This window comes from Lepus europaeus, chromosome 20 (genome assembly GCF_033115175.1).
Source record: "Lepus europaeus isolate LE1 chromosome 20, mLepTim1.pri, whole genome shotgun sequence".
NCBI classification, from domain to species: Eukaryota; Metazoa; Chordata; class Mammalia; order Lagomorpha; family Leporidae; genus Lepus; species Lepus europaeus.
The window spans coordinates 6003473-6026890 of record NC_084846.1 but is presented as its reverse complement, the minus strand read 5'-3'; the positions used below and the strand labels follow the sequence as shown (position 1 = coordinate 6026890).

Below are 23418 nucleotides of genomic sequence, written 5' to 3'. Positions count from 1 at the left end.
AGCTACCAGGACCTGGCCAGCGGGGGCAGGCCCCAGGGGACATCCCAGGACTCCTTGTCCCTTCTGTGGCCGGACGGACTCCAGGCCCGCGGGGTGGGGTGAGGACGTGGTTTAATTCAGAACCTGCACGCCCTCCCGGTGGGGGGAGTCGAGGGCATGGCCCAGGGAGGGGCCTTCGTAGTCCAGCCAGGACCAGGAAAAGGGGCGAACCCACCCTGTGGGGTCCCTCTGGGTAGACCCCGCTCCCGCCTGGCATCGCTGCATCTCGCACGTCTTTGACTTAACACTGGCCTCGCGGACAAGGGCAGGGTCCAGGCCTGGTCACAGCAGGTGTACAAGGAGCCGGCCCCTTACTGCCCCGGGGACCCCGGGGGCCAGGGGGCCCTCGCCGAGCAGGGCGGGCTCGCCCTCCGCAGCCAGCCCCTGGCCCCCGCACGGGGCGGGCGCGGGCAGCGTTCCGGGGTCCATTACTGCCCAGGCCCCCAGGGGCGGAGGGCCCGGCTGGGCGCCGGACACGCGAGTCTCTCCAAACGGGGCAGCCTCCCCTCTCCCCACTGCGCTCCGTGAAACAGGTGCGAGGTAGAGCGAAGTTTATTGCGGGTCTCAACGGGAAACCGGACGTCCGCGGCCGCCTGGGGAGCGACGCCGTGCGCGCGCGGCCGCTCCCGCTCCCGCTCCCCAGCGGCTGCTCCCGCACGCCGCGGGCCGGGAAGCCGTCGCTCGTTCCGCGCAGGCGCAGGCGCAGGCCGTCCATCTCGTTCTCGCCCCGCCCCTCCCGGGGCCTGGGGGCGGGGAATCGAAGGCGCGCGTGCGCTCTCCAGCTCTCGGCGTGGTGGAGGAGGGGGAGGAGCTAGACTCGGAGGCGGGGCAGCTGCGGCCTCAGCCGTGGGAGGGGGGGACAAGGGCAGGGCGCGTGCGCCGTGGCGCGCGGCGGCGTCCCTTGCGCGTGCGCCGTGCCGGCCGCGCCCCGGGAGGCGGGCAGGGCGGGCCCCCTGCCCTAGCCGGAGTCCCCCGACCGCAGCCAGCCGTTGCGCGCCACCTGGCCGGCCGAGGGCCTGGCCGAGGGGCTGAACTGCAGCAGCTCGGCGATGAGGGCCTTGCAGCGCTCGGACAGCTCGAGCCCGTCGGGGTACAGCACGCCGCGCTTCTGGCGCCGGGGCAGGCCGGCGATGTCCGAGTCGTCGAAGGGCATGCAGCCCGTGACCATGACGTAGAGCACCACGCCCAGGCTCCACACGTCGTACTTCTTGGGGTCGTAGGGGATGCCCAGCAGCACCTCGGGGGACGCGTAGGCGGCCGAGCCGCAGTAGGTGGTGCTGAGGTCCGGGTAGCCGTGCGCCTGGCGGCCGAAGCCGAAGTCCGTGAGCTTGACCCGGCGCTCGTCCGGGCTCAGCAGCACGTTCTCGCACTTGAGGTCGCGGTGCACCAGGTGGTGGTCGTGCAGGTAGCGCACGGCGCCCGCGATCTGCGCGAAGAGGTCGCGCGCCTGCGAGCCGGGGATGCGCCCGTTGCGCTGCACGGCCTGCAGCAGGTCGGTGGCGGCCGCCTCCATGACGATGTACAGCTTCCCGTTGCACACCTCGATGAACTCGAAGACGTGCACGATGTGCGGGTGCCGCACGCCCCGCAGGATGGACAGCTCGCGCGGCAGGAACTTGTTGACGAAGTCCGGCGGCGCTCGCCGGCGGTCCACCACCTTGATGGCCACCGTGCCCTTGTACTTCTTGGACGTGGCCACCTTCACCTTGGAGTAGCTGCCCTCTCCTATGGTGCGGCCCAGCTTATAGCCGAGTTCGCTCAGGAGCTTGTCGCCCGACATGGCGGCGCGGGGGGCGGCCGGACTCCAGGCTCGGGCCTAACCCATGGCGCTTGGCACCCGCGCCCCGCACCCCCATGTGCCCACTCCCGCGTCCCCGCGCCGCGGGCGCCTTACATCGCCCCGGTAACAATTTCAGCCTTGTGAAGTGACCGCGGGCGTCACTCCGCCGCTCGGGGTGGGGGCCGCGCACGCACCCCCGCCCCGCGGGCTGCGCTGGCCCCGCACGGCCCCGCACGCGCGGCCTTGTGACTCACAATCGCCCTGCACGGCCGGCCGCCACCACCACCGCCGGGGGCCACAGCCCCTGCCCGTGCGTCCGCCCCCGACCTCGCGTACCCAGCCTGTGAGCCCTGGGCCCCGAGAGGGGGACCCGACGCCCCCCGGCATTTCGGGGTGTCTGGTTCTCTGGTGCATCGCGAGAGGCTAGAGGGCAAGGGACCTCAGCCCCCAGGGGTCGTCCGGGCCACACCCCGTCGGCGGGAAGCTGAAATTAGGCTTCCCCGGACCCCCCCACTCCCACCCCAGCTCGCCCACGAAGTCTGACAGCTCCACCGGCGCCGCTCGGCGGAGCTTCCGCCACACTCGTCATGGCGGCGCGGGCCGGTGACGTCACTTCCGCCGGCGACCGGAAGTGCGGCGTCCGGCGAGCATGGCGGCGTCGAAGGTGAAGCAGGACATGCCCCCGCCGGGGGGCTACGGCCCCATCGACTACAAGCGGAACCTGCCGCGTCGGGGACTGTCGGGTCAGTGCCGCCGTGGGCCGGGGTGTCGGGCCCTTGGTGCCGCGGGTGACGCTGAGGTGCGCGTGGGCCTCGGCCCGCGGGCTCCACAGGCGGGGGTCGCGGAGACCCGGCGAGGGCGGCAGCCCAGAGGGAGTTTGTAAAATAGCCCTGTGCGCGCTTCCTCCGGGCGGACCCCCGCCCACCCGCGCAGGCACCGCGAATCCGAAGTCGAGAGGCGGATGGCCGCCACGGCCGGCGCTGCGCCCATCCGAAGCCGGGAGCCTGGCGCCACCCTGGTCTCCCATGGGGTGCAGGGCCCAAGCACCTGGGTCATCACTGCACTCCTGGGCCACAGCAGAGAGCTGGCCTGGAAGAGGGGCAACCGGGACAGAATCCGGCGCCCCGACCGGGACTAGAACCCAGTGTGCTGGCGCCGCAGGCGGAGGATTAGCCTAGTGAGCCACGGCGCCCGCCCTGTTTATTTTTTAATTTTTAAAATGTATTTGAGGGGGCCTGTGTTGTTTTGCAGTGGGTTAAGCCGCCAGCTTTGATGTGCCAGCATCCCGTGTGGGCGCCGGTTCGAGTCCCGGCTGCTCCATTTCCCATCCAGCTCCCTGCTAATGCGCCTGGGACAGCAGAGGAGGATGGACCAAGTGCTTGGGCCCCTGCACCTGCGTGGGAGACCCGGATGGCGCTCCTGGCTCCTGGCTTCGGATCGGCCCAGCTCCGGCCGTGGTGGCCGTCTGGGGAGTGACCCAGTGATGGAAGTCCTTCATTTATTTGAAAGGCAGAGCTATGGAGAGAACTCTTCCATCCGCTGGTTCTCTCCCCAAGCGGCCACAACAGCCAGGGCTGGGCCAGGCTGAAGCCGCGAGCCAGGAATTACATCCGGGTCTCGCGCGGGTGGCAGGGGTCCGAGCCCTGGCCGCCTTCCTGCCTCCCAGGCGGGTGAGCAGGAGCTGGGCGGGAGCGACACTGGGGCCTCTGCCAGGCGAGGGTGCTGCGCTGCAGGGGGCGGCCCACCGAGCCGTCCGGGCCGTGGGGGTCTGAGATGCCCCGCGCTGGCGGGGGTCCAGGTCCATCCGCTCCCTTTGCAGGCACAGCCACCGCCCTGCGTGGACGTTCACGCTCAGGTGTCCGTGCACCTGTCCCGAGCGCTCGCTGGCTGGCGCCGCCTGCCGGCCGTCGCGAACAGTACCGCTGTGCCTGTAGGGACGCCCGGGGTTTTGTAAGGACCGGGCACCTGGCATCTGCCGGTTCACGGCCCAGATGTCCAGCACGCAGGCCTGAGCCGCGGCCACAGCCAGGAGCTCCATCCGGGTCTGCCCCGCGGGGGCAGGGCCGCAGCACCGGGGCCGTCCTCCACTGCTCTCCCAGGCCACAGCAGGGAGCTGGATCGGAAGTGGAGCTGCCGGGCCTCGCACCGGCGCCCGTACCAGCGTCGCAGGCGGCGGCTTTACCCACTGTGCTACAGAGCCGCTCCCCTTTCCACTTCCTTTAAAATTGATTACCTCGTTTGGGAGGCAGAGCTGCCATCCTCGCTCCCCAGATGGCCGCCGTGGCCGCGGCTGAGCCGGGCTGAGCCCGCTTGCTGCCTGGCGGCGGGTCCGCAGTGCGGGGCTGAGCGGGGCACGGGGCGCCTTCTGGTCGGGAGCTGGGAGTGCCCAGGGGCCCCGGGAGCCGCTCCCCTCAGTGCCCTCCCCTCAGTGCCCGCACGGAGGTTTGATTCTGGAAGCCCGCCCCGCCGTGCCTGTTCCTTTGCTGGCTTGTGCACCCAGCGCGCCCCAAGAAACCGTCTCCTCGTCCGTGTGAGTCAGAGGGCGGGCGCGGGGGAGGCAGGGGGTCCCACGGATGGCCGGCGCTGTCCGGACGGCTTCTGGGAGGCCAGCCCGCTGTGTTCTTCCTTGGGATGGCTTCTGGCTCCCGGTGCCCGCTCGGCCGGGAGGGAGGGGGCGGGTCGTGGAGGGCCGCCCTGCCACCCGCACAGTGTGTGCGCCCCCTGCCTGGCGCCTGCGAGCATAGGCCCTGTGGCCCCGGGACGGGTGTTGGGTGCCCGGCTGGAGCCCGCCTCTGCCTCTCCTCCAGCTTCTGCACCTACAGGGCAGAGTGGGCCCCGCCGCCCCCGGGGGAGGCCCGGATGGGGCGCCAGGCTCCTGGCCCCGCCCCCGCTGTTGGCATGTGGGGGTGAACCAGCAGTGCAAATCGCGCTTGGCCTCCCCCCAGCTTTCAGGAGAAGGGAGAAAACGGCCTCGCTGCACACACCCTGCAGCGTGCCCCCAGCCCCAGAGCCAGGCTCCCCCCAGGTCCAGAGCCCAGGGCCCCCCAGCCCCAGAGCCAGGCCCCCAGCCCCAGACCACAGCCCCCCAGCCCCAGACCAGAGCCCCCCAGCCCCAGAGCCAGGCCCCCCCAGCCCCAGAGCCCAGGGCCCCCCCAGCCCCAGAGCCCAGGGCCCCCCAGCCCCAGAGCCAGGCCCCCCCAGCCCCAGACCAGAGCCCCCCAGCCCCAGAGCCAGGCCCCCCCAGCCTCAGACCAGAGCCCCCCAGCCCCAGAGCCAGGCCCCCCCAGCCCCAGAGCCCAGGGCCCCCCCAGCCCCAGAGCCCAGGGCCCCCCAGCCCCAGACCAGAGCCCCCCAGCCCCAGAGCCAGGCCCCCCCCAGGTCCAGAGCCCAGGGCCCCCCAGCCCCAGAGCCAGGCCCCCAGCCCCAGACCACAGCCCCCCAGAGCCAGAGCCCCCCAGCCCCAGAACCAGGCCACCCCCAGCCCCAGACCAGAGCCCCCAGCCCCAGAGCCAGGCCCCCCCCCAGGTCCAGAGCCCAGGGCCCCCCCAGCCCCAGAGCCAGGCCCCCCCCAGGTCCAGAGCCCAGGGCCCCCCAGAGCCAGGCCCCCCCCAGCCCCAGGGCCCCCCCAGCCCCAGACCAGAGCCCCAGCCCCAGAGCCTAGGGCCCCCAGACCACGGCCCCCAGACCCAGACCACAGCCCCCAGCCCCAGAGCCAGGCCCCCAGCCCCAGACCACAGCCCCCAGCCCCAGAGCCCAGGGCCCCAGCCCCAGAGCCAGGTCCCCCACAGCCCCAGGCCCCCCCCCAGCCCCAGAGCCAGGCCCCCAGCCCCAGAGCCCCCCAGGTCCAGGGCCCCCCAAGCCCCAGAGCCGAGGCCCTCCCTGGCCCTGGCCTTCCTACAGAGAAAGGAAATACCAGGATCCTTCAGAAAGTTCATGGAAAATGTAATTAAAGGATAAGTTGAGGCTGGCGCTGTGGTGCAGCAGGTTAACGCCCTGGCCTGCAGTGCCAGCATCCCATAGGGGCACTGGTTCAAGACCCAGCTTCTCCACGTCTCATCCAGCACTCTGCTATGGCCTGGGGAAGCAGGAGAAGATGACCCAAGTCCTTGGGCCCCTGCACCCATGTAGGAGACCTGGAGGAAGCTCCTGGCTCCTGGCTTCGGATAAATGCAGCTCCGGCCATTGCGGCCAATTGGGGAGTGAACCAATGGATGGAAGACCTCTCTCTCTCTCTCTCCCTCTCTCTCTCTCTGTAACTCTGACTTTCAAATAAATAAATAAATCTTTACCAAAAAAGAGGATAAGTTAGTTAGTTTGAGTGAGGAATTTTTTTAGATTTGTTTTAGCCAGCGCTGTGGCTTAGAGGGTAAAGCCACTGCCTGCGATGCCATCTTTTTTCTTTTTTTTTTTTTTTTTAACATTTATTTATTTATTTGAAGGGCAGAGTTACAGAGAGGCAGAGAGAGAGAGGTCTCCACCTGCTGGTTCACTCCTCAGATGCCCACAACAGCCGGAGCTGCGCTGATCCAAAGCCGGGAGCCAGGAGCTTCTTCCCGGTCTCCCACACGGGTGCAGGGGCCTACGACTTGGGCCATCGTCCACTGCTTTCCCAGGCCACAGCAGAGAGCTGGATGGGAAGTGGAGCAGCGGGACTCGAACCGGTGCCCACACGGGATGCTGGCACCGCAGATGGTGGCTTTCCCCACTACACCTCGGTGTGTTTAAAAGTTCCCGGGAAATGCGCGGATTCCACAGCTTTTACACCAAAACAGACTTGCCCTGTAATTTCACTTCCCACCGCATTTCTGAGCCCCATCAAGGAGTCGCGCGTTGTCTCCAAGACCAGAGAGGCCTGCGTTAGGGTCCAGCGTGAGGGCCGCAGGTCTCCCTCCCGGGCCCATTTGCCCCAGGGAGGCTGGGGGCGGCCCTGCGTCTGTAGCTGTTGGAGACGGGAACTCCCCTGTAGTGGACAAGGTTGGGCGCAGGTGGTGGCCCGGAGCTGGGGCTCCCTGGGGGCCCCAGGGAGCATGGACGCAGTGCCCGGGTGGGAATGTCTGGCCCTGGGTGTGTTGGGGGGGGGGTGAGATTTGTTTATTTTCTGAGAGGCAGAGAGAGCTTCCGTGCCCCGGCTCACTCCCCAGATGCCCACGGCAGCCCAGGTGCACTAGCAGGGAGTGGAGCAGCTGGCTGGGGTGCCGCTCTGATGCGGGGTGCCGGTGTCCCGAGCCTCGGCTTAACCCCTTGGGCCACAGCACCAGCCCTCACCTGGAGGTTTTAGCTGGTTGGACCAACCAAGTGGGCTAGACCTGAGGCGTCTCCGCCCGCATCCCCGCCCCCAGCAGAAGTGCAGGGCGGCCTGTGCCAGGGCCGAGCCGGGAGGGAAAAGCGAGGACCACCCCTGCCCGGCTCCCGGAGCCCCCCTGAGGCCAGGGCCGGGCCTCGCTCTCCACGTGCCCGAGCCCCACACCCATCTGGAGAAGAGAGGCCGAAAGGTGGGGGGTGGGGTGCGGGGTGAGCGGGACTCCAGGCTGCACAGGCCTCCCTGAAGATCCGCCCCCGGCACTCAGCAAATATGGGGGCCTCTGGCCCTCCGGGTGCAACCCCACGGGGCCCAGGCAGCCCCAAGCCCCCGGGCACCGGGACACGGACGGACACCGCACGGCCTGCTCGGAGCTGGTGGAAGCAGGCCCACCCGAAGCCCCCTCCTGAGGGGGAGGGGGCCAGGCCGCGCTGGGGGCGGGGGGGGGGGTCCCTCCCGGAGCGCTAAGCGGCGCCTCGGCCTCCGCAGGCTACAGCATGTTCGCCGTGGGCATCGGGACCTTGCTCTTCGGGTACTGGGGCATGATGAAGTGGAACCGCGAGCGCAGGTAGGGGCCGGGCGGGCGGGGGCCCCTGGGGAACTGCACCCCCTCAGCCGCGCGCCCCTAAGGTTGCTGCTGGTGCTGACGGCGCTTAGAAACCGGCGGTGTGGGGTAGAGGGTGCGCCCACCCCCACCCCGGCCCTGAGCCAAGTCACGGCGCCGCTCCCACAGGGACGGGGACGGGCGCACTGCCAGGAGGCGGGGAAGCCCCCAGGCTGGCCTCGCACCCCGCGGCTATTTTGAGAGAAGGGGAGGAGGCTGTGTGAGGCCTGCCCCGCCCCCCCCCCCAGGCAGCGCTATTTTTAGGGTAAAAGTTTTTAATTGAGAAGAAAGCCTGAAGCCAGCAGTTCTGGGGACGAGGTGGCCCGGGCCGGCCGCCCGCATCCTGGGCTGACCCGGGCCCTGCTCTGGGCTCCGCAGGCGGCTGCACATCGAGGACCTGGAGGCCCGCATCGCGCTAATGCCGCTGCTGCAGGCCGAGAGGGACCGCAGGTGCGTGGGGGCTGCGGGGGGGCCGGGCAGAAGGGGGGGGAGGAGGGGGCCCTGCAGGCACTCAGACCCCCCCCCCGCAGGAGGAAGGGGCCCTGCAGGCACTCAGGCCCCCCCCCGCAGGAGGAGGGGGCCCTGCAGGCACTCAGACCCCCCCCCGCAGGAGGAGGGGGCCCTGCAGGCACTCAGACCCCCCCCCCGCAGGAGGAGGGGGCCCTGCAGGCACTCAGACCCCCCCACACCCCGCAGGAGGGGGCCCTGCAGGCACTCAGACCCCCCCCCCCCGCAGGAGGAGGGGGCCCTGCAGGCACTCAGCCCCCCCCCCAGGAGGAGGGGGCCCTGCAGGCACTCAGACCCCCCCCCGCAGGAGGGGGCCCTGCAGGCACTCAGACCCCCCCCCCCCCCGCAGGAGGAAGGGGCCCTGCAGGCACTCAGACACCCCACCCCACAGGAGGAGGGGGCCCTGCAGGCACTCAGCCTCCCCCCTCCCCAGGAGGAAGGGGCCCTGCAGGCACTCAGACCCCCCCCCCCGCAGGAGGAGGGGGCCCTGCAGGCACTCAGCCTCCCCCCTCCCCAGGAGGAAGGGGCCCTGCAGGCACTCAGACCCCCCACACCCCGCAGGAGGAGGGGGCCCTGCAGGCACTCAGCCCCCCATCCCCCTTCCCCCCCCAGGGCGCTGCAGCTCCTGCGGGAGAACCTGGAGGAGGAGGCGATCATCATGAAGGAGGTGCCCGACTGGAAGGTGGGGCCTCGGCGGGGGCGGGGGGGGGGAACCTGGCGGGGAGGGGCGGGGGGGAGCCCGCACCCACGGATGTGCCCCCCCCCGCAGGTGGGCGAGTCCGTGTTCCACACCACGCGCTGGGTGTCGCCCATGGTCGGGGAGCTGTACGGGCTGCGCACCGCCGAGGAGAGGCTCAGCGCCAACCAGGGCTTCACGTGGTACACGTAGCGGGCGCGTCGCGGGCCGTGGTCCCGCCGCCCGCGGGCAATAAACCTGCACACCGCCTGCCCGTGTCCTGCGGCCTGGGGTGCGCGCGGCGGAGGGCCGGCCGGGGCGGGACCCCGCCCACGGCCTAGGTGACCGGCGGCGGCGCCAGCCAATGGTCACGCGCAGCGCCTCCGCGGCGCTCCCTGATTGGCGGGAGGGAAGGCCCGCCCCCTGGACGTGTTGCTTAAAGGCGGTGGCGGCGGCACCGCGCTCACCGCGGCCATGAGCGGCGCGGGCGGCCGGGCTCCGGCGGCGGCCGAGGCCGAGGAGCGGCGCTTCCTCAGGTCAGCCGGGGAGAGGGGCTGGGGATGCTCGCGGCGCAGGCGCGAGGGGCCAGGACCGGGACGGCTGGGCCGCGGGACGATTCTCCGCCCCGGGCCTGGCGGCCTTTTCTCTCCTTGGGGCTTCTGGGACGAGCCCCGGCCTCGCCCGCCGTGGGGGCCCTGGGGCGGCGCTGCGCCCAGGCTGCAGGCTGGGCGGTTCGCACGTTTGGGAAAGGACGATGCCCGTCAGGTGTGCACCTGCTGAGTGCCTGGGCGGCCAGGTGGGCCGAGCCGCGGGTCCCAGCGAGCGGCAGCGTCCGGCCTGGGCACCTGCGCCCTCCCAGAAGCGTTCGGGGAGGGACAGGTCCAGCTCCCATCGGCCTGAGGTCACCTCTGGCCCCACTCCACGCAGAGCTGCCGGAGGCCTCGCGGTGGGCCCTCCCGAGCCTGCGTCGGGGCAGCAGCCAGAACTCCGGAGGCGCGGCTCACCCCGCATCAGCTGTAGGCCCAGGGCCTTCTGGGGCCCCGCCTCCCCGACCCCGGAGACCCAGTGTGGTGCTGACCGCATGGCCGAACCTGCTGCGGCTGCCCTGGACGGTCCTGCCCCTGGGTCCCCTTCCACAGAGCTGCACACCTCCTCCAGGAGGTCCTCCCTGACTCCCAGCCCCCCTCCTTCTCTCCACCCTGGATGGTCCTGCCCCCTGGGTCCCCTCCCACAGAGCTCCACACCTCCTCCAGGAAGCCCTTCCTGACTCACAGCCCTCGCTGCTCTCTGTCCACCTGCTGCCCTGACCAGTCACGCCCGAAAACTGTCCCGTCTGGCCTCTGCCCTCTAGGTCTGGCCCTCCCCGGCTCCCTCTAGGTTCCAGCGTGGGCCTGCACAGCCACCTGGCTCCTTGGAGTCATGGTGGTTCCCTGCAGGTTGTCCCCAGTAGGAAGGGAAGGGGTCCTGGCCCGGGTAGGCTGACCCAGCCCCTGATTCCGGACGAAGCAACTTTATTTATTTGAGAGGCAGAGAGAGGTCCTCCATCTGCTGGTCCCCAGATGGCCGGAGCTGAACTAATCCGGAGCCGGGAGCTGCTTCGGGGTCTCCTACGTAGGTGCAGGGGCCAAGCACTTGGGCCATCACCTGCTGCTTTCCCAGGCCATAGCAGGGAGCTGGATCAGAGCGGAGCAGCCGGGACTCGAACTGGTGCCCACATGGGATGCTGGCGCCGCAGGCAGAGGATTAACCTCCGTGTTTGCCCAGGTCCCGCCAGTTACCCAGGGTGAGGTAGCCCCTGGGCCTCGGCCCGGTGGGGCCCCAGCTTCCCAGCCTCTAATATTCCTCAAGGGGGTGAGCCAAGGGCGCTGTAGCGCAGGTCCCCCGTCTGCCCCGGAGTGAGCCACCCAGCTGCAGCCCTCCAACACCCTCCGACGTCCTGGAGTCGGCTCAGGGGCTCCCGCGGCCTGAAGTCAACCCAGGGCCCCATCAAAGTCCCTCTCCCCGGATTCCTCTCCTCTTGGGAACGGTGTGGGGGGCGCCTGGGGAGGTGGTCTGTTCACGCTTCGCACAAGGGAACGAACAGTCGCCGGCACTCGCATCGTCGACCAGCAGAGGGCGCCCGCGGCCAGGCCCCTGGGGTCGGGCCGGAGCGTGGAACACGGGGGCACTCCGGCTCCATCTGAGCGTCCGTCTGCGGGGCGGCCCCGCGTCCCTGTCTCCCTCCCTCCTTCTCCGGCCCCCAGCACCGCAGAGGCGGCCGCCCTGGAGCGGGAGCTGCTGGAAGACTATCGCTTCGGGCGGCAGCAGCTGGTGGAGTTGTGCGGCCACGCGAGCGCCGTGGCTGTGGCCAAGGTATCTGACCCCCGTCGGCCGCCCGAGCGGGACCAGCTGCAGGACCCCGGGGACCAAGACGGGCTGGCCTCCCAGAAGCCTGGGGGTCCTCCTGCGGTCTGAGCCCCTTGCTCCGAGCCAGCCCACACCACAGAGGAGAATCGAGGTCCGGGGACAGCGCCCAGGGCCGCAGCTGTGCCCGCTGAGGACGGAGCCGTTAGCAGCCGCCTGTGGCACCGTGCAGGGTCGCAGTTCCCCCAGGGACCCAGCTGAGTCACAGGAAGTGCCCCATAGGGAGCCAGTCCCGCCCCCCACCCCGTCTCATGGCCGCAACTGTATACTGTCTCAACTTCTTAAGCATGTATTTACTTATTTAAAAGGTAGAGCTAGAGAGGGGTCTTGCATCCGCTGGTTCACTCCCCAAATGGCCACGACGGCCGGAGCTGCGCCCATCAGGAGCCAGGAGCTCCATCCAGGTCGCCCACGCGGGTGCAGCAGCCCAAGGACTTGGGCCATCTTCTGCTACTTTCCCAGGCCACAGCAGAGAGCTGGATGGGAAGTGGAGCAGCCAGGACTAGAACTGGCACCCATGTGGGATGCCAGTGCCACAGGCAGCGACTTTACCCACCATGCCAGGGCACCAGCGCCCCCCCCCCCTTTTAAAATTTAAATGTTTGTGTTTCTAAACCTACCCCGGGTGAAGAGAGGAGAGGAGCAAACCCAGCGCGGTGAGCGCGTCTGTGCTGGGCGACCAGCTGCCCGGGCAGTGCGCCACGAGCCCCGGCCCCCCCAGACGCAGCCCTGGGCTCCGGCCTCAGTGGCCCGGCAGGTGCATTAGTGGCAGGGTGGGACTGTGCTGAGACCCTGGAGCCTAAGGCTTGCCCCCCACCCCCAGCTCCCTGTGCCAGCCCTGGGGCCACACCCGGCCTGCAGACACAGCCATCCCTGTTGGGACGGCGCTTACGCCCACTGGGTGCCCTGGACAGGAGGGGTGAGGCTCCACACAGCTGCACTCTTCAAGGTTCATTTTATTTTTCTTTGAAAGGCAGAGTTGGAGAGAGAGGTCTTCCATCTGCTGGGTCACTCCCCAGATGGCTGTAACGGCCGGGGCTCGGCCAGGCTGAAGCCAGGAGCTTCTGGGTCTCCCCAGCACCTGGGCCATCTTCCTCTGCTTTCCCAGGGCCTAGCAGAGAGCTGGATTGGAAGTGGAGCAGCCGGGACTCGAACCAGCGCCCATGAGATGCCAGCACTGCAGGCGGCGGCTTTACCTGCTGTGTTAATTCCGACTTAAGGGGAGGGGAGGGCCGGGCATTTGTCACGGCCACGGAGCTGGTGGGGACGCCCACAGCCCCTACTGCAGGCCTGGGTTCGCGTCCCAGCCCTGCGGCAGATCCCAGCTCCCTCATGTGCACCCCGGGAGGCAGCGGTGCTTGGGCCCCTGCCCCCCACACATGGGGTTCTGGGCTGCTGACCGTAGACGTTTGGAGAGTGACGCAGGGGGTGGAAGTCTCTCTGCCTTTATAAATAAGGTACTAGAGAGCTGTGGCGTCATGGGTAACGCCCCGGCCTGCGGTGCCAGCATCCCAAATGGGCGCCGGTTCAAGTCCCGGCTGCTGCTCTTCCAGTCAGTTTCTCTGCTGTGGCCTGGGAGAGCAGGAGAAGTTGGCCCAAGTCCTTGGACCCTGCACCGGCGTGGGAGACCCGGATTGGTGCATGTGTGGCCGTTAAGCGATCTGGGGAGAACCAGCGGATGGAGGGCGCCTCTCCCGGTCCCTGGAACTCTGCCTTTCAAATAAATAATATTACAGTGGGCGGGCACAGAGGCACGGGGCCTTCGGACAGCCCCCCCACACACACACACACACACACACGGGGCCTCGGGAGGGGAGGGCCGCCGCCGCGGTGGAAAATGTCTGCGGCGGGGCCGAGGGTAAACAAACCGCACTCGGGCTGCCGGCGGGGACGGGAGGCGGGCTTGGCGGAGCCCCACGACGCCTCTGCCTCCCGCGGGGAAACTGAGGCCCGGGCCTCCGCTGTGCCCCCGCCAGGTGTTCCCGCTGCCCGCCCCCTCCCGGAAGCAGAGGACGGTGCTGGTGGTGTGCGGGCCGGAGCAGAACGGGGCGGTGGGGCTGGCGTGCGCCCGGCACCTGCGGGCCTTCGTGAGTAGCCGGGCCCCTGGGGGGCGGGGGGGGCTGCGGCTGCCCCCAGAGCCGACCCTCCCGCCCCCCAGGAGTACGAGCCCAGCGTCTTCTACCCGACGCGCTCGCTCGACGATTTGCACCGGGACCTGACCACGCAGTGCGAGAAGATGGACATCCCCTTCCTGTCCTACCTGCCCACGGAGGTGCGGGCGGGCCACAGCGAGCGGGGCGGGGGCGCCCCCAGGCCGCCCTCTGACCCTGCCCCCCCCCAGGTGCAGCTCATTAACGACGCCTACGGGCTGGTGGTGGACGCCTTGCTGGGCCCCGGCGTGCCGCCGGGAGACGTCGGGAGCCCCTGCACCCGCGCGCTGGCTACGCTCAAGCAGCTCTCCGTCCCCGTCGTGAGCCTGGACATCCCCTCAGGCACGAGGGGGCCCCGCCCCGCGCCCCCTGCAGTGCAGGCCCAGGGTCATGGGCGCCCGAGGGCGGGGAAGAGGCGGCACTGCCCCCAGGTGACCCCGCCCGCCGCCACCCCCCGTGCCCAGCTCGGGTGCCCGCTGCCCACCCCTGGCCCGGCTGCCCGGGCAGACGTGAGCTCACTCGGCAGAGGCCGCGCCCGCCCTGGCCGCCGCCCCGCGCCTGCTGGAGCCATTAGGCGACACGCGGTCGGAACAAACAGCCCCGCGCAGGGCCCTCCGTGGGGGAGGCTGGGCTCCGGGGGTGTCCCCCAGCCTGCGGGGGCCCCGGGGGCCGTCTGGTCTGAGAGGGGAGGCTGCATGCCCGTGTCTGAGCTTGCCGTGTGGGACAGAGTGCCCTTTAGTCTGAGGGTGGAGGCCGGGGTCTCGGAAGCAGTTGGGTCCGATGGAGGAGCCGGTGGCTTCCACTCGTGACCCGGGATTCAGGTCAGAGGCAGGAGAGAAGGCGGGGGCCCTAGACTGAAGGTGGAGGTTCATCCCAGAGGTGACAGGCGGGGCTCTCAGGTCAGAGGGGGGAGGCTTGCCTGGGGATGGAGGCAGACTGAGGAGGGGGGTCTAGTGGGGGGACCCGAATGGGGGGGGGCAGGACGGGACAGATGTCAGGTCGGAAGGCAGAGGTGGAGCAGCAGGGCAGGAGAGTCCGAGGGCAGAGGCTGAGAGAGGACGCGATCGGAGGCGGGGCCCGGGCCCCGCGAAGGACAGGGGAGGTGGGGCCGGGGCTCCAGTCTGAGGGCAGACGACCCCCGCCCCAGTGCCCGCTCGCCCTCCTCGCTCAGGCTGGGACGCGGAGACCGGCGCCGAGGCGGAGGACGGGCTGCAGCCCGACGTGCTGATGTCGCTGGCGGCGCCCAAGCGCTGCGCCCGCCGCTTCTCCGGGCGCCACCACTTCGTGGCGGGCAGGTTCGTGCCGGACGACGTGCGCCGCAAGTTCGCCCTGCACCTGCCGGGCTACGCGGGCACCGACTGCGTGGCGGCGCTCTGACCCCCGCCGCGCCGCGCCAATAAACAGCTGCTCTGCACCTGCGCCGCGACTCGGCCTCCTGCGTGCGCGGGGTCGGGGCCCCGGGTGCCGTCGGGCGAGGACTTGGCGCTGCTGTCCCGGGGAGGCTCGAGCGAGGAGGCCGCAGGTTGGGGCTGCTCCGGGCGGCCCGGAGCCACCTGGAGGGCACGGGCGGGCGCTCCCGCCGACGACTAGAAAGCCTGGGCCAGCTGGGGGGCGGGGGCACAGCCGGACGCACCGAGGGGGGCGGCTCCCGCGCCGGGGGCGTGGCCTGCGGCGCGCCCCGCCCCCTCCCTCAGTCCCCCCGCGGCCGCCAGACCCCGCCGAGTCAGCCCCGGGCGCGCCGCGGAGCCCGGACGCTCGGACGCGCGGAGCCGGCGATGGCGCCCCTGCTGCCCCTGCTGTGCCTCGGTGTGGCAGCCGCGCAGCTGGCGAGTGCCCGAGGTGAGGCGCCCGCGGCGCATCCCTGGGTCCCCGTCGCCCGTGGGTTGGGGGCACGAGGGAGCTCCAGTCCCGCGTGTGGCGGGCAGAGGGTCTCATCCGCGCCCCTCCCTCCTCGGGGGCAGTTAGGGGCCCGGGCCACTCCCCACCTGCACGGCCGAGAGTCGGGGGAGGAAGGGGCTTGGACGACGTCCGGGCCGCCCCTGCGGTCTCCCGGCGGGCAGCCCGGCGCTAACCGCTAGCCGCTCGGGCCCCAAGTGCAAGGATGGGAGGTAGACTGAGGGAGGGACTTCCAGCTGGCCAGTCTGAGGGCAGAGGCTGGGCCAGCTCAACGCTCGGAAAGGGAGGCCTGGCTGGGCGAGCGGAGTCAGCCCAGGAGCCTGGCGCAGGCCTGAAGGGCTTCCTGGAGGAGGCGCGCCACCCCCCACCCCCCGGCCGGAGTTCAGTTCTGGCCTCGCAGGTCTCGTTTTCCCCACAAAAACGGCGACAACTGGAGCCCGGGAGGCGGCCGCCGCGGCCCCCACTCCCGTCACCTCCCTTCACTACTCCTCACCCCCTCCCAAAGACGCCGCCTCCACCCAGGAGCCCCCGGGGCCCGCCTGGGGCCTGCAGGGCCGGCCGCTGCACCCCGGCCAGCCCTCGCCCACCCTGGAGGGCTGGGAAGGTGAGTCCGCCTGGGCCTGGGTCAGCAGCGGCGGGGCGTGGGGAGGTCACGGAAGGAGGGGACCCCGCGACTCCAGGAAGGGAGGACCCTAAGCGCCCGGTCAGGGGGCGGCCGCGGGCACGCAGGGCCCTCCCCGCAGAGCGCAGGGCGGCGGGGTCCCGGCAGGCCGTGGCCCGGTTTCCCAGCGCGTGCGCTGCCCGCAGAGGCCAGCGAGTGGACGTCCTGGTTCAACGTGGACCACCCGGGAGGCGACGGCGACTTCGAGAGCCTGGCGGCCATCCGCTTCTACTACGGGCCGACGCGCGTGTGCCCGCGGCCGCTGGCGCTGGAGGCGCGCACCACCGACTGGGCCCTGCCGTCCGCCGTGGGCGAGCGCGTGCACCTGAGCCCCGCGCGCGGCTTCTGGTGCCTCAACCGCGAGCAGCCGCGCGGCCGCCGCTGCTCCAACTACCACGTGCGCTTCCGCTGCCCGCTCGGTGAGCGCAGGCGAAGGTGGCTGGGGTGCGGCGAGCAGGGTCCAGTGGGAGCCTGGGAAGAGGGTGGGGCCCAGGGGCACGGCCGGAAGCGCCCCTCGCCCATCTGCGACGGCTCCGTCCCGGGGGGTGGGGGTGCCAGGCTGACCTCACGGAGCTGACCTGGGGGCGGGAGAGGCCCCGCTTTGTCACCAGGGATCCAGATGGATCCGCCTGACCACCCCTTGCCACCCGCAGAGGCCGCGTGGGGCGCGTGGGGCCCATGGGGTCCCTGCTCAGGGAGCTGCGGGCCTGGCCGTCGCTTGCGCCGCCGCAGCTGCCCTAGCCCCGCCGGCGGCGCCTGTCCGGGGCGCCCCCTGGAGGCGCAGAAGTGCGTGCGGCCCCAGTGCCCAGGTAGGAGAGGCGGGGCCTCGCGGGGGCGTCGCCCGGTGGGCGGGGCCTCGCGGGGGAGGATGGAGCCGGGCGCAGGGGGCCGCGCACGTGGGGCCGCCACGGGGGTCGTGCGCAGGCGGACGGGGCCACACCCAGGACGGCGCCTCTCCCGTGTGCGCGCACTGGCGTCCGCGGAAGCCGCTCCCCGCCCGCGGGGGTGGGGGGTGGGGGAGTGCACAAGCATGTGGCTCCCGCATCCGCACCCACGCCCACGCCGACACGCGCTCGCCCACGCCGACACGCGCTCGCCCACGCCCTGGCGGATGGGACGCCGGGGCCCAGGCACGGCGGACGCGACCTGACCTGAAGCTGTGCCCGTGGGGCCTGCGCAGGGCGGGGCGCGGTGGCCCTGGGGGGGCTCTGCCCTCCTGGCGCCTCTGCCCCGACGTTACCAGTGGAATTTTCCGTTTTATGGACAAACCGCGGCGCTGGCAGCGCAGGGAGGTGTCCTGGCCATGGCCCCAGCCCCCCGCCCAGCACCCCGAGCCCTCACCAGGCGTTTGCCGGCTCCTGCTCCCCTCCCCCGTCACGTCTCCCCTCCCTCGCTCCCCGGACACCCCCGCCCGCTCGGCCCCTCCCCCCTAGGGGTCCCCCAGCCCTGAGGGCCGCAGTCTGGGGAGTGGCTGCTGCTGCGTTCCAGGCCTCTGCCCCACTGTGTCCCGTCCCCCAGGGTGCAGCCCCGACACCTGCGGGTGCCCCGACCACACCCTGCTGGGCTCGGTGCTCACCCCGTCCGGCCGGCCGCTGCCGGGAGCCAGGGTCTCCCTGCGAGATGACCCTGACGTGGTGGCGACCACCGATGCCCGAGGGGCCTTCCGGGTGCCTGGGATCTGTGCCAGCAGCCGGGCCAACGTCAGCGCCCAGAGGGATGGCTTCTCGGCGGGCACCGCCCAGGCCCAGGCCAACAGCTCCGTCTCGGCCGTGGTCACCGTCGTCCTTCACCAGTTAGGTAGGGACACTAGATGACGTGCGACACGGCCGAGGGAGCGGGGGGGGGGGCGCGGGCAGGGCCCTGACCCCTGTGCCCCGCCCCGGCCCCCCAGAGAAGCCCTATCTGGTGAAGCACCCGGAGTCCCGAGTGCGGGCCGCAGGCCAGAACGTCACTTTGTGCTGCAAAGCCTCGGGGACCCCTACGCCCAAGAAATACTCGTGGTGAGTGCCCGCGGGCGCCTCAGGGATGCTCGGGGAGTGCGCGCAGGCCTGGGGGGGGGAGCCCGCGCCCAGGGCCCCCACGGTGCTGCTCACCCCCCCCACAGGTTCCACAACGGGACCCTGCTGGACAGGCGACAGCACAGGTACGGCTCCCACCTGGAGCTGCGCGGGCTGCGTCCGGACCAGGCGGGCAGCTACCACTGCAAGGCGTGGAACGAGGCAGGCGCCGTGCGCTCGGGCACGGCCCAGCTCACCGTGCTGGGTGAGCCACCCGGGGCCCCCTCCCGGGCCAGCCCTGACCTCCAGCCAAGCCCCTCTGGAGCTAAGCGCCGACCCCACACACGGTCCCAGACACTGCTTTCTGCGTCCAACTCCAGCCCCCACCCACGGGTGCTAAGCTGGGGCTCAGGCTGAGCCCCCCCCACCCTGACCTGGCCCTCTTGTCCCCCAGCCCCGGGCCAGCCAGCCTGCGACCCCCAGCCCCTGGAACACCTCATCAGGCTCCCGGATGACTGCGCTCAGCCGGGCAGCGGCCCTGCCTACCTGAACGTGGGCCACTGCCCCGACACCCCCTGCCCCGGCACGGCGGGCTCGGGGGCCCGGTGCGGGGACAGCCCCGCCCGCTGCTGCTCCGTGCAGCGCCTAGAGAAGCGGGAGGTCCGCTGCGCCGGCTCCGTGCTCCCGGTCAAGGTGGTGGCCGAGTGCGGCTGCCGCAAGTGCCTGCCCCCCCGGGGGCTGGTGAGGGGCCGCGTGGTGGCCGCCGACTCGGGGGAGCCCCTGCACTTCGCCCGCATCCTGGTGGGCCTGGAGCCGGTGGGCTTCACCTCCTACCAGGGTGACTTCACCATCGAGGTGCCCCCCTCCCGGGAGCGGCTCGTGGTGACCTTCGTGGACCCCAGCGGCGAGTTCGTGGATGTTGTCCGGGTGCTGCCTTTCGACCCCCGGGGGGCCGGCGTGTACCACGAGGTCAAGGCCATGCGGAAGCGAGCCCCGGTCATCCTGGAGGCCGGCCAGAGCCACACGATCCCCCTGGGGGAGCTGGAGGCGGCGGGCCCCTTGGGCGAGCTAGTGCTGCCGCCCGGGGCCTTTCGCCGAGCCGACGGCAGCCCCTACACGGGGCCCGTGGAGGCCCGCGTGACGTTCGTGGACCCCCGAGACCTCGGCTCCGCGGACACGGCCCCCAGCGACCTGCGCTTCGTGGACGGCGAGGGCGAGCTGGCGCCGCTGCGCACCTACGGGATGTTCTCCGTGGATCTGCGTGCGCCCGGCTCGGCCGAGCAGCTGCACGCGGGCCCCGTGGCCGTGCGGGTGGCCGCCGACCAGATCCGCATGGCCGGCCACGTGGAGGCCCTCAAGCTCTGGTCGCTGAACCCGGAGAGCGGCCTGTGGGAGGAGGAGGGCGGCTTCCGGCGCGAGGGGGCCCCAGGTGGCCGCGCCCGCCGCGAGGAGCGCGTCTTCCTGGTGGGCAACACGGAGATCCGCGAGCGGCGCCTGTTCAACCTGGACGTGCCCGAGCGCCGCCGCTGCTTCGTGAAGGTGCGCGCCTACCTCAGCGACAAGTTCGCCCCCAACGAGCAGGTGGAGGGCGTGGTGGTCACGCTGGTCAACCTCGAGCCGGCGCCGGGCTTCTCGGCCAACCCCCGCACCTGGGGCCGCTTTGACAGCGCCGTCACGGGCCCCAACGGCGCCTGCCTCCCCGCCTTCTGCGACGCCGACCAGCCCGACGCCTACACGGCGCTGGTCACGGCCACGCTGGGCGGCGAGGAGCTGGAGCCGGCCCCCTCCCGGCCGCAGCCCGACGCGGGCGCCGTGGGTGTGGCCCAGCCCTACCTGGGCAGGCTCGGCTACCGGCGCACCGACCACGACGACCCGGCGTTCAAGCGCAACGGCTTCCGCATCAACCTCGCCAAACCCAGGCCGGGCGAGCCGTCCGAGGCCAGCGGCCCCGTGTACCCGTGGCGCAGCCTGCGGGAGTGCCAGGACGCCCCCGTGACCGCCAGCCACTTCCGCTTTGCGCGCGTCGAGACGGACCGGTACGAGTACAACGTGGTGCCCTTCCGCGAGGCCGCGCCTGCCTCCTGGACCGGGGACCTCCTCGCCTGGTGGCCCAACCCCCAGGAGTTCCGGGCCTGCTTCCTCAAGGTGCAGATCAGGGGGCCCCAGGAGTACACGGTGCGCTCCCACAACGCAGGCGGCAGCCACCCGCGCACGCAGGGCCAGCTGTACGGGCTGCGGGACGCGCGCAGCGTGCGCGACCCCCAGCGCCCCGGCACCTCGGCCGCCTGCGTGGAGTTCAAGTGCAGTGGCATGCTGTTCGACCAGCAGCAGGTGGACAGGACCCTCGTGACCGTCATGCCCCAGGGCAGCTGCCACAGGGTGGCCGTCAACGGGCTCCTAAAGGACTACCTGGCCCGGCACCCGCCCCCCGTGCCCACCGATGACCCGGCCACCTTTGCCATGCTGGCCCCTCTAGACCCACTCGGCCACAACTACGGCGTCTACACAGTCACTGACCAGAGCCCGCGGCTGGCCAAGGAGATCGCCATCGGCCGCTGCTTCGACGGCTCCTCCGACGGCGTCTCCCGGGAGATGAAGGCGGACGCGGGCACGGCCGTCACCTTCCAGTGTCAGGAGCCGGCGGCCGGCCGGCCCAACCTCTTCCAGAGGCTGCTGGAGTCGCCCGCGGCCGTGCTGGGTGACATCCGGCGGGAGATGGGCCAGGCCCAGTCGCGAGCCCTGGGGCCCCTCCGCACCCGCAGGGGCAGGGCCCGGCAGTGACCCCAGCCAAGTCCCCGCCTCGCTCTGACCGCCCTGCCCACCCTCCCCCTGCCCAGAGCGCGGCGCCCCCCGAGATGTGGCTGTAGCCTCACCCTGACCTCCGACGTCCTGCCCTTGGGGCCTCTGCTGGTTGTGCCACGCGTCCCCTGCCCCAGCAGAAGTAATCTTGGGGTTATTTATTGAAACAAACCTGGTTGTGGGGGGGTGTGAGGGAGCATCAAGGCAAGGGAGCGGCTCCCAGGGGTCCCCACTGGGGGAGGCCCTGGGGCTGGGGAGCTTGGGGGGGGGCAGGGGCGGGTGCTCTGGAGTCATTAAAAAACGCTTCGTTGTTTCAGACTGTGGTGTCCGACCGCGGCGCCTGGGGACGGGGATGCCTGGAGCAGGTGTGGGGCCCGCGCCACGTGTCCGCGACACCAACGTGCCGACGCTCGTGAGCAGCCAAAACCGCGGGACACGGCAGCGGCTGCTCCGCGGCCTGGCGCGGCCTCTCCAGCCGCCGGCCGCTGGCCTTGTGCCCAGGACTCTGCAGTGGGCAGGGTGGGGCCCTGGTGGGGGAGTGCGGGCAGCAGGCGGCTGTGAACTTGGACTTCCTCAATGGGGCCACAGCAGCCCTGGCCCGGGTGCCGCCCAGGCAGCCACGCCTGGGCCATGTGGTGAGCAGGCTGCCCGAGGCCAGGGCCCGGGGCTACAGTCAGGGCTCCGCCTCCTGCGAGGGGGTCCTCTGGGCCCCCCCACCCCCGCAGGCACCTCCGTGAGCCTCCTGGGGTGGACTTGGGCCTGGAGGGACTGGGAAAGGCCTTGGTCTCTGAAGCTGGGCGGAGCTGGGGGAGCGGGGCTGCCTCTCTGCCCCGCCCCAGCTCTGCTTGGGGCTGCCGTGGGGGTTCCTGAGGGAACAGGGGCGCCTCCCCCCAGTGGCTGCCATGGTCTGCAGGCCCAGTGTGACGAGGTGTCAGGCTCCCCAGGCCAAATACCTTTCATTGAGAAAGTGTCGGGGCCTCACCCACTGCCAGGCCTGGCCCGGGGCCCCTTCCCTCAGGCGGCGTGGGGGTGGGGTCCCTGAAGCCCCCTTCGCCAGCACTGAGGCTGGGCCGGGAGTGAGCCGGGGAAGGCGGCCAGGGAGGCTGTTCCAGGCACGGCCCCCGCCCGAGCCCTGGCTCCTCCCTAGCCCACTGCCAACTCCTTGGCCTCGGAGCCGGGGGCTCTGCCCCTCCCTCCTGGAACACAGGCCATTCACCCCCTGGAGGCAGCAGCGCTCGCCCCCTCGGGCCTGGTGGGGGAGCGAGGAGACCCTGCTCTGGCCCCCGGGGTCAGCTCAGGGCACAGGCGGCCCCGGGGCCTGCCCACGGCACTGCAGGCTTTTATAATTTTAGAACCAGGGGCTCTTAAAACGCCTAACAGCACCGTGGGGAGCAGAACGGAAAAATGCCTCCAGCAGCACTCTTAAAGCCACAGGACCCCAGACAGAAGGTACCCACGCGCGCACACTGAGCGCCGGCTGGGTGCACGCCCCCCGCCCCCCTCCCCACTAGAGGGGCGTCTGATGTCGTTTCCTACGGCCCTGGGGTGAGGGGACGTAACCCTCGGCCCCCTTTGCCAGCCGAGCAGGGGCACTGTGCTGCAGGGGAGAGAGGGGGCAAAGGCGCCAGGTTTTGCAGGATGCGTAGGAGTCTTCCAAGTGGGTGAGGGAGGAAGGGCATTCCAGGCGGAAGCCCCAGGAGGGAGACGCATGGGGCCGGTGAGCGGGCCCTGGGGAGCCACAGAAGGTTCCGCGGCAGGAGCTGGAGGGTTAGTCTGTCTCTCTCTCCCCGCTAATTCAGCTTGTTGGAAAGCCTTGCGTTAGTGGAAATGGGGTCTGCTCCCTCCCACGATGGGGTCCAGTGGAGCTGCAGCCCAGCGCGGCTCCCTCCCCCGCGCCCCCGGCCGCCTCCTGTCCTGGCTGAACATCCCTGGCGCCTCCGGCGGGGCCTCGTGGGCCTGGCACGGCCGCCACCACTTCCCCGGCCCCCGTCTGTCTCGCTCATCAGACCCCAGAGCCTGCAGCCAGCTGGGGGGTGCAGGGGTGGGGGCGTGGCCTCCGCGAGGTTGTGGAAACTGAGGCAGGCGGCAGCGGGGAGACAGCAGGCCAGGGGGACGCTGACGCCCCGCTGCCTGGCCCTGGGGGTGGCGTCTGGGCAGGCAGGAGTGGGGAGACCCCTGGAACTTGGGGCACCACGGATGCTGACACTTGGAGGCAACCTGGGGTCCCGGCACGGCGGGCCCAGGAGCTGTGTCGCAGACCCGGACACGCCCGCCGCCCGACCCACAGTCCCACACCATCCGGCCACCTCTTGGCCCCTCGGCACAGACACACGGGCAGTGACACCCGCACACACGGGCAGTGACACCCGCACACGCCAGACGCCATCCCACTTAGGTAGACAGACGCCCAGCGCGGCGGCCAGGTGCACCTGTGAGCGCCTGCGTGCAGTGTCCCCTTGGTCCCTCCACAGCTGCCCCGCACATCGGGACGGCCGGGACCCTAGAAGACCTGGGTCAAGGCCAATTCCGCCCCCCATGCCCTGCCCTGGTTCAGCCCCACCAAGCACACCTGGCCACAGGTGGGCACACACAGCCTTGGGAGCCGGG

At 71.2% G+C, this 23418-nt stretch overlaps 4 protein-coding genes across 4 annotated transcripts; 3 read left to right on the top strand and 1 right to left on the bottom strand.

Moving 5' to 3' along the window:
* Positions 1-997: 997 nt before the first annotated feature.
* On the bottom strand, positions 998-1854 carry TSSK6 (testis specific serine kinase 6). Its single transcript, XM_062179160.1, has one exon. It carries the CDS (start codon positions 1817-1819, stop codon positions 998-1000), a length of 822 nt encoding a protein of 273 aa, XP_062035144.1. The 5' UTR covers positions 1820-1854.
* Positions 1855-2433: 579 nt separating this feature from the next.
* Positions 2434-9175, top strand: NDUFA13 (NADH:ubiquinone oxidoreductase subunit A13). Its single transcript, XM_062179159.1, has 5 exons — positions 2434-2562; positions 7608-7686; positions 8101-8172; positions 8842-8911; positions 8999-9175. Exons 1-5 carry the CDS (start codon positions 2469-2471, stop codon positions 9116-9118), a joined length of 435 nt encoding a protein of 144 aa, XP_062035143.1. The 5' UTR covers positions 2434-2468; the 3' UTR covers positions 9119-9175.
* Positions 9176-9379: 204 nt separating this feature from the next.
* YJEFN3 (YjeF N-terminal domain containing 3) lies at positions 9380-14859 on the top strand. The gene is made up of 7 exons (XM_062179435.1): positions 9380-9441; positions 9833-10066; positions 10876-11257; positions 13285-13395; positions 13467-13580; positions 13650-13800; positions 14630-14859. The coding sequence occupies exons 1-7, from the start codon at positions 9380-9382 to the stop codon at positions 14833-14835; spliced, it is 1260 nt and encodes a 419-aa protein (XP_062035419.1). The 3' UTR covers positions 14836-14859.
* Positions 14860-15233: 374 nt separating this feature from the next.
* On the top strand, positions 15234-21016 carry CILP2 (cartilage intermediate layer protein 2). Its single transcript, XM_062178395.1, has 8 exons — positions 15234-15297; positions 15860-15958; positions 16162-16434; positions 16669-16824; positions 17534-17812; positions 17907-18015; positions 18120-18277; positions 18467-21016. Exons 1-8 carry the CDS (start codon positions 15234-15236, stop codon positions 20791-20793), a joined length of 3465 nt encoding a protein of 1154 aa, XP_062034379.1. The 3' UTR covers positions 20794-21016.
* Positions 21017-23418: the final 2402 nt, after the last annotated feature.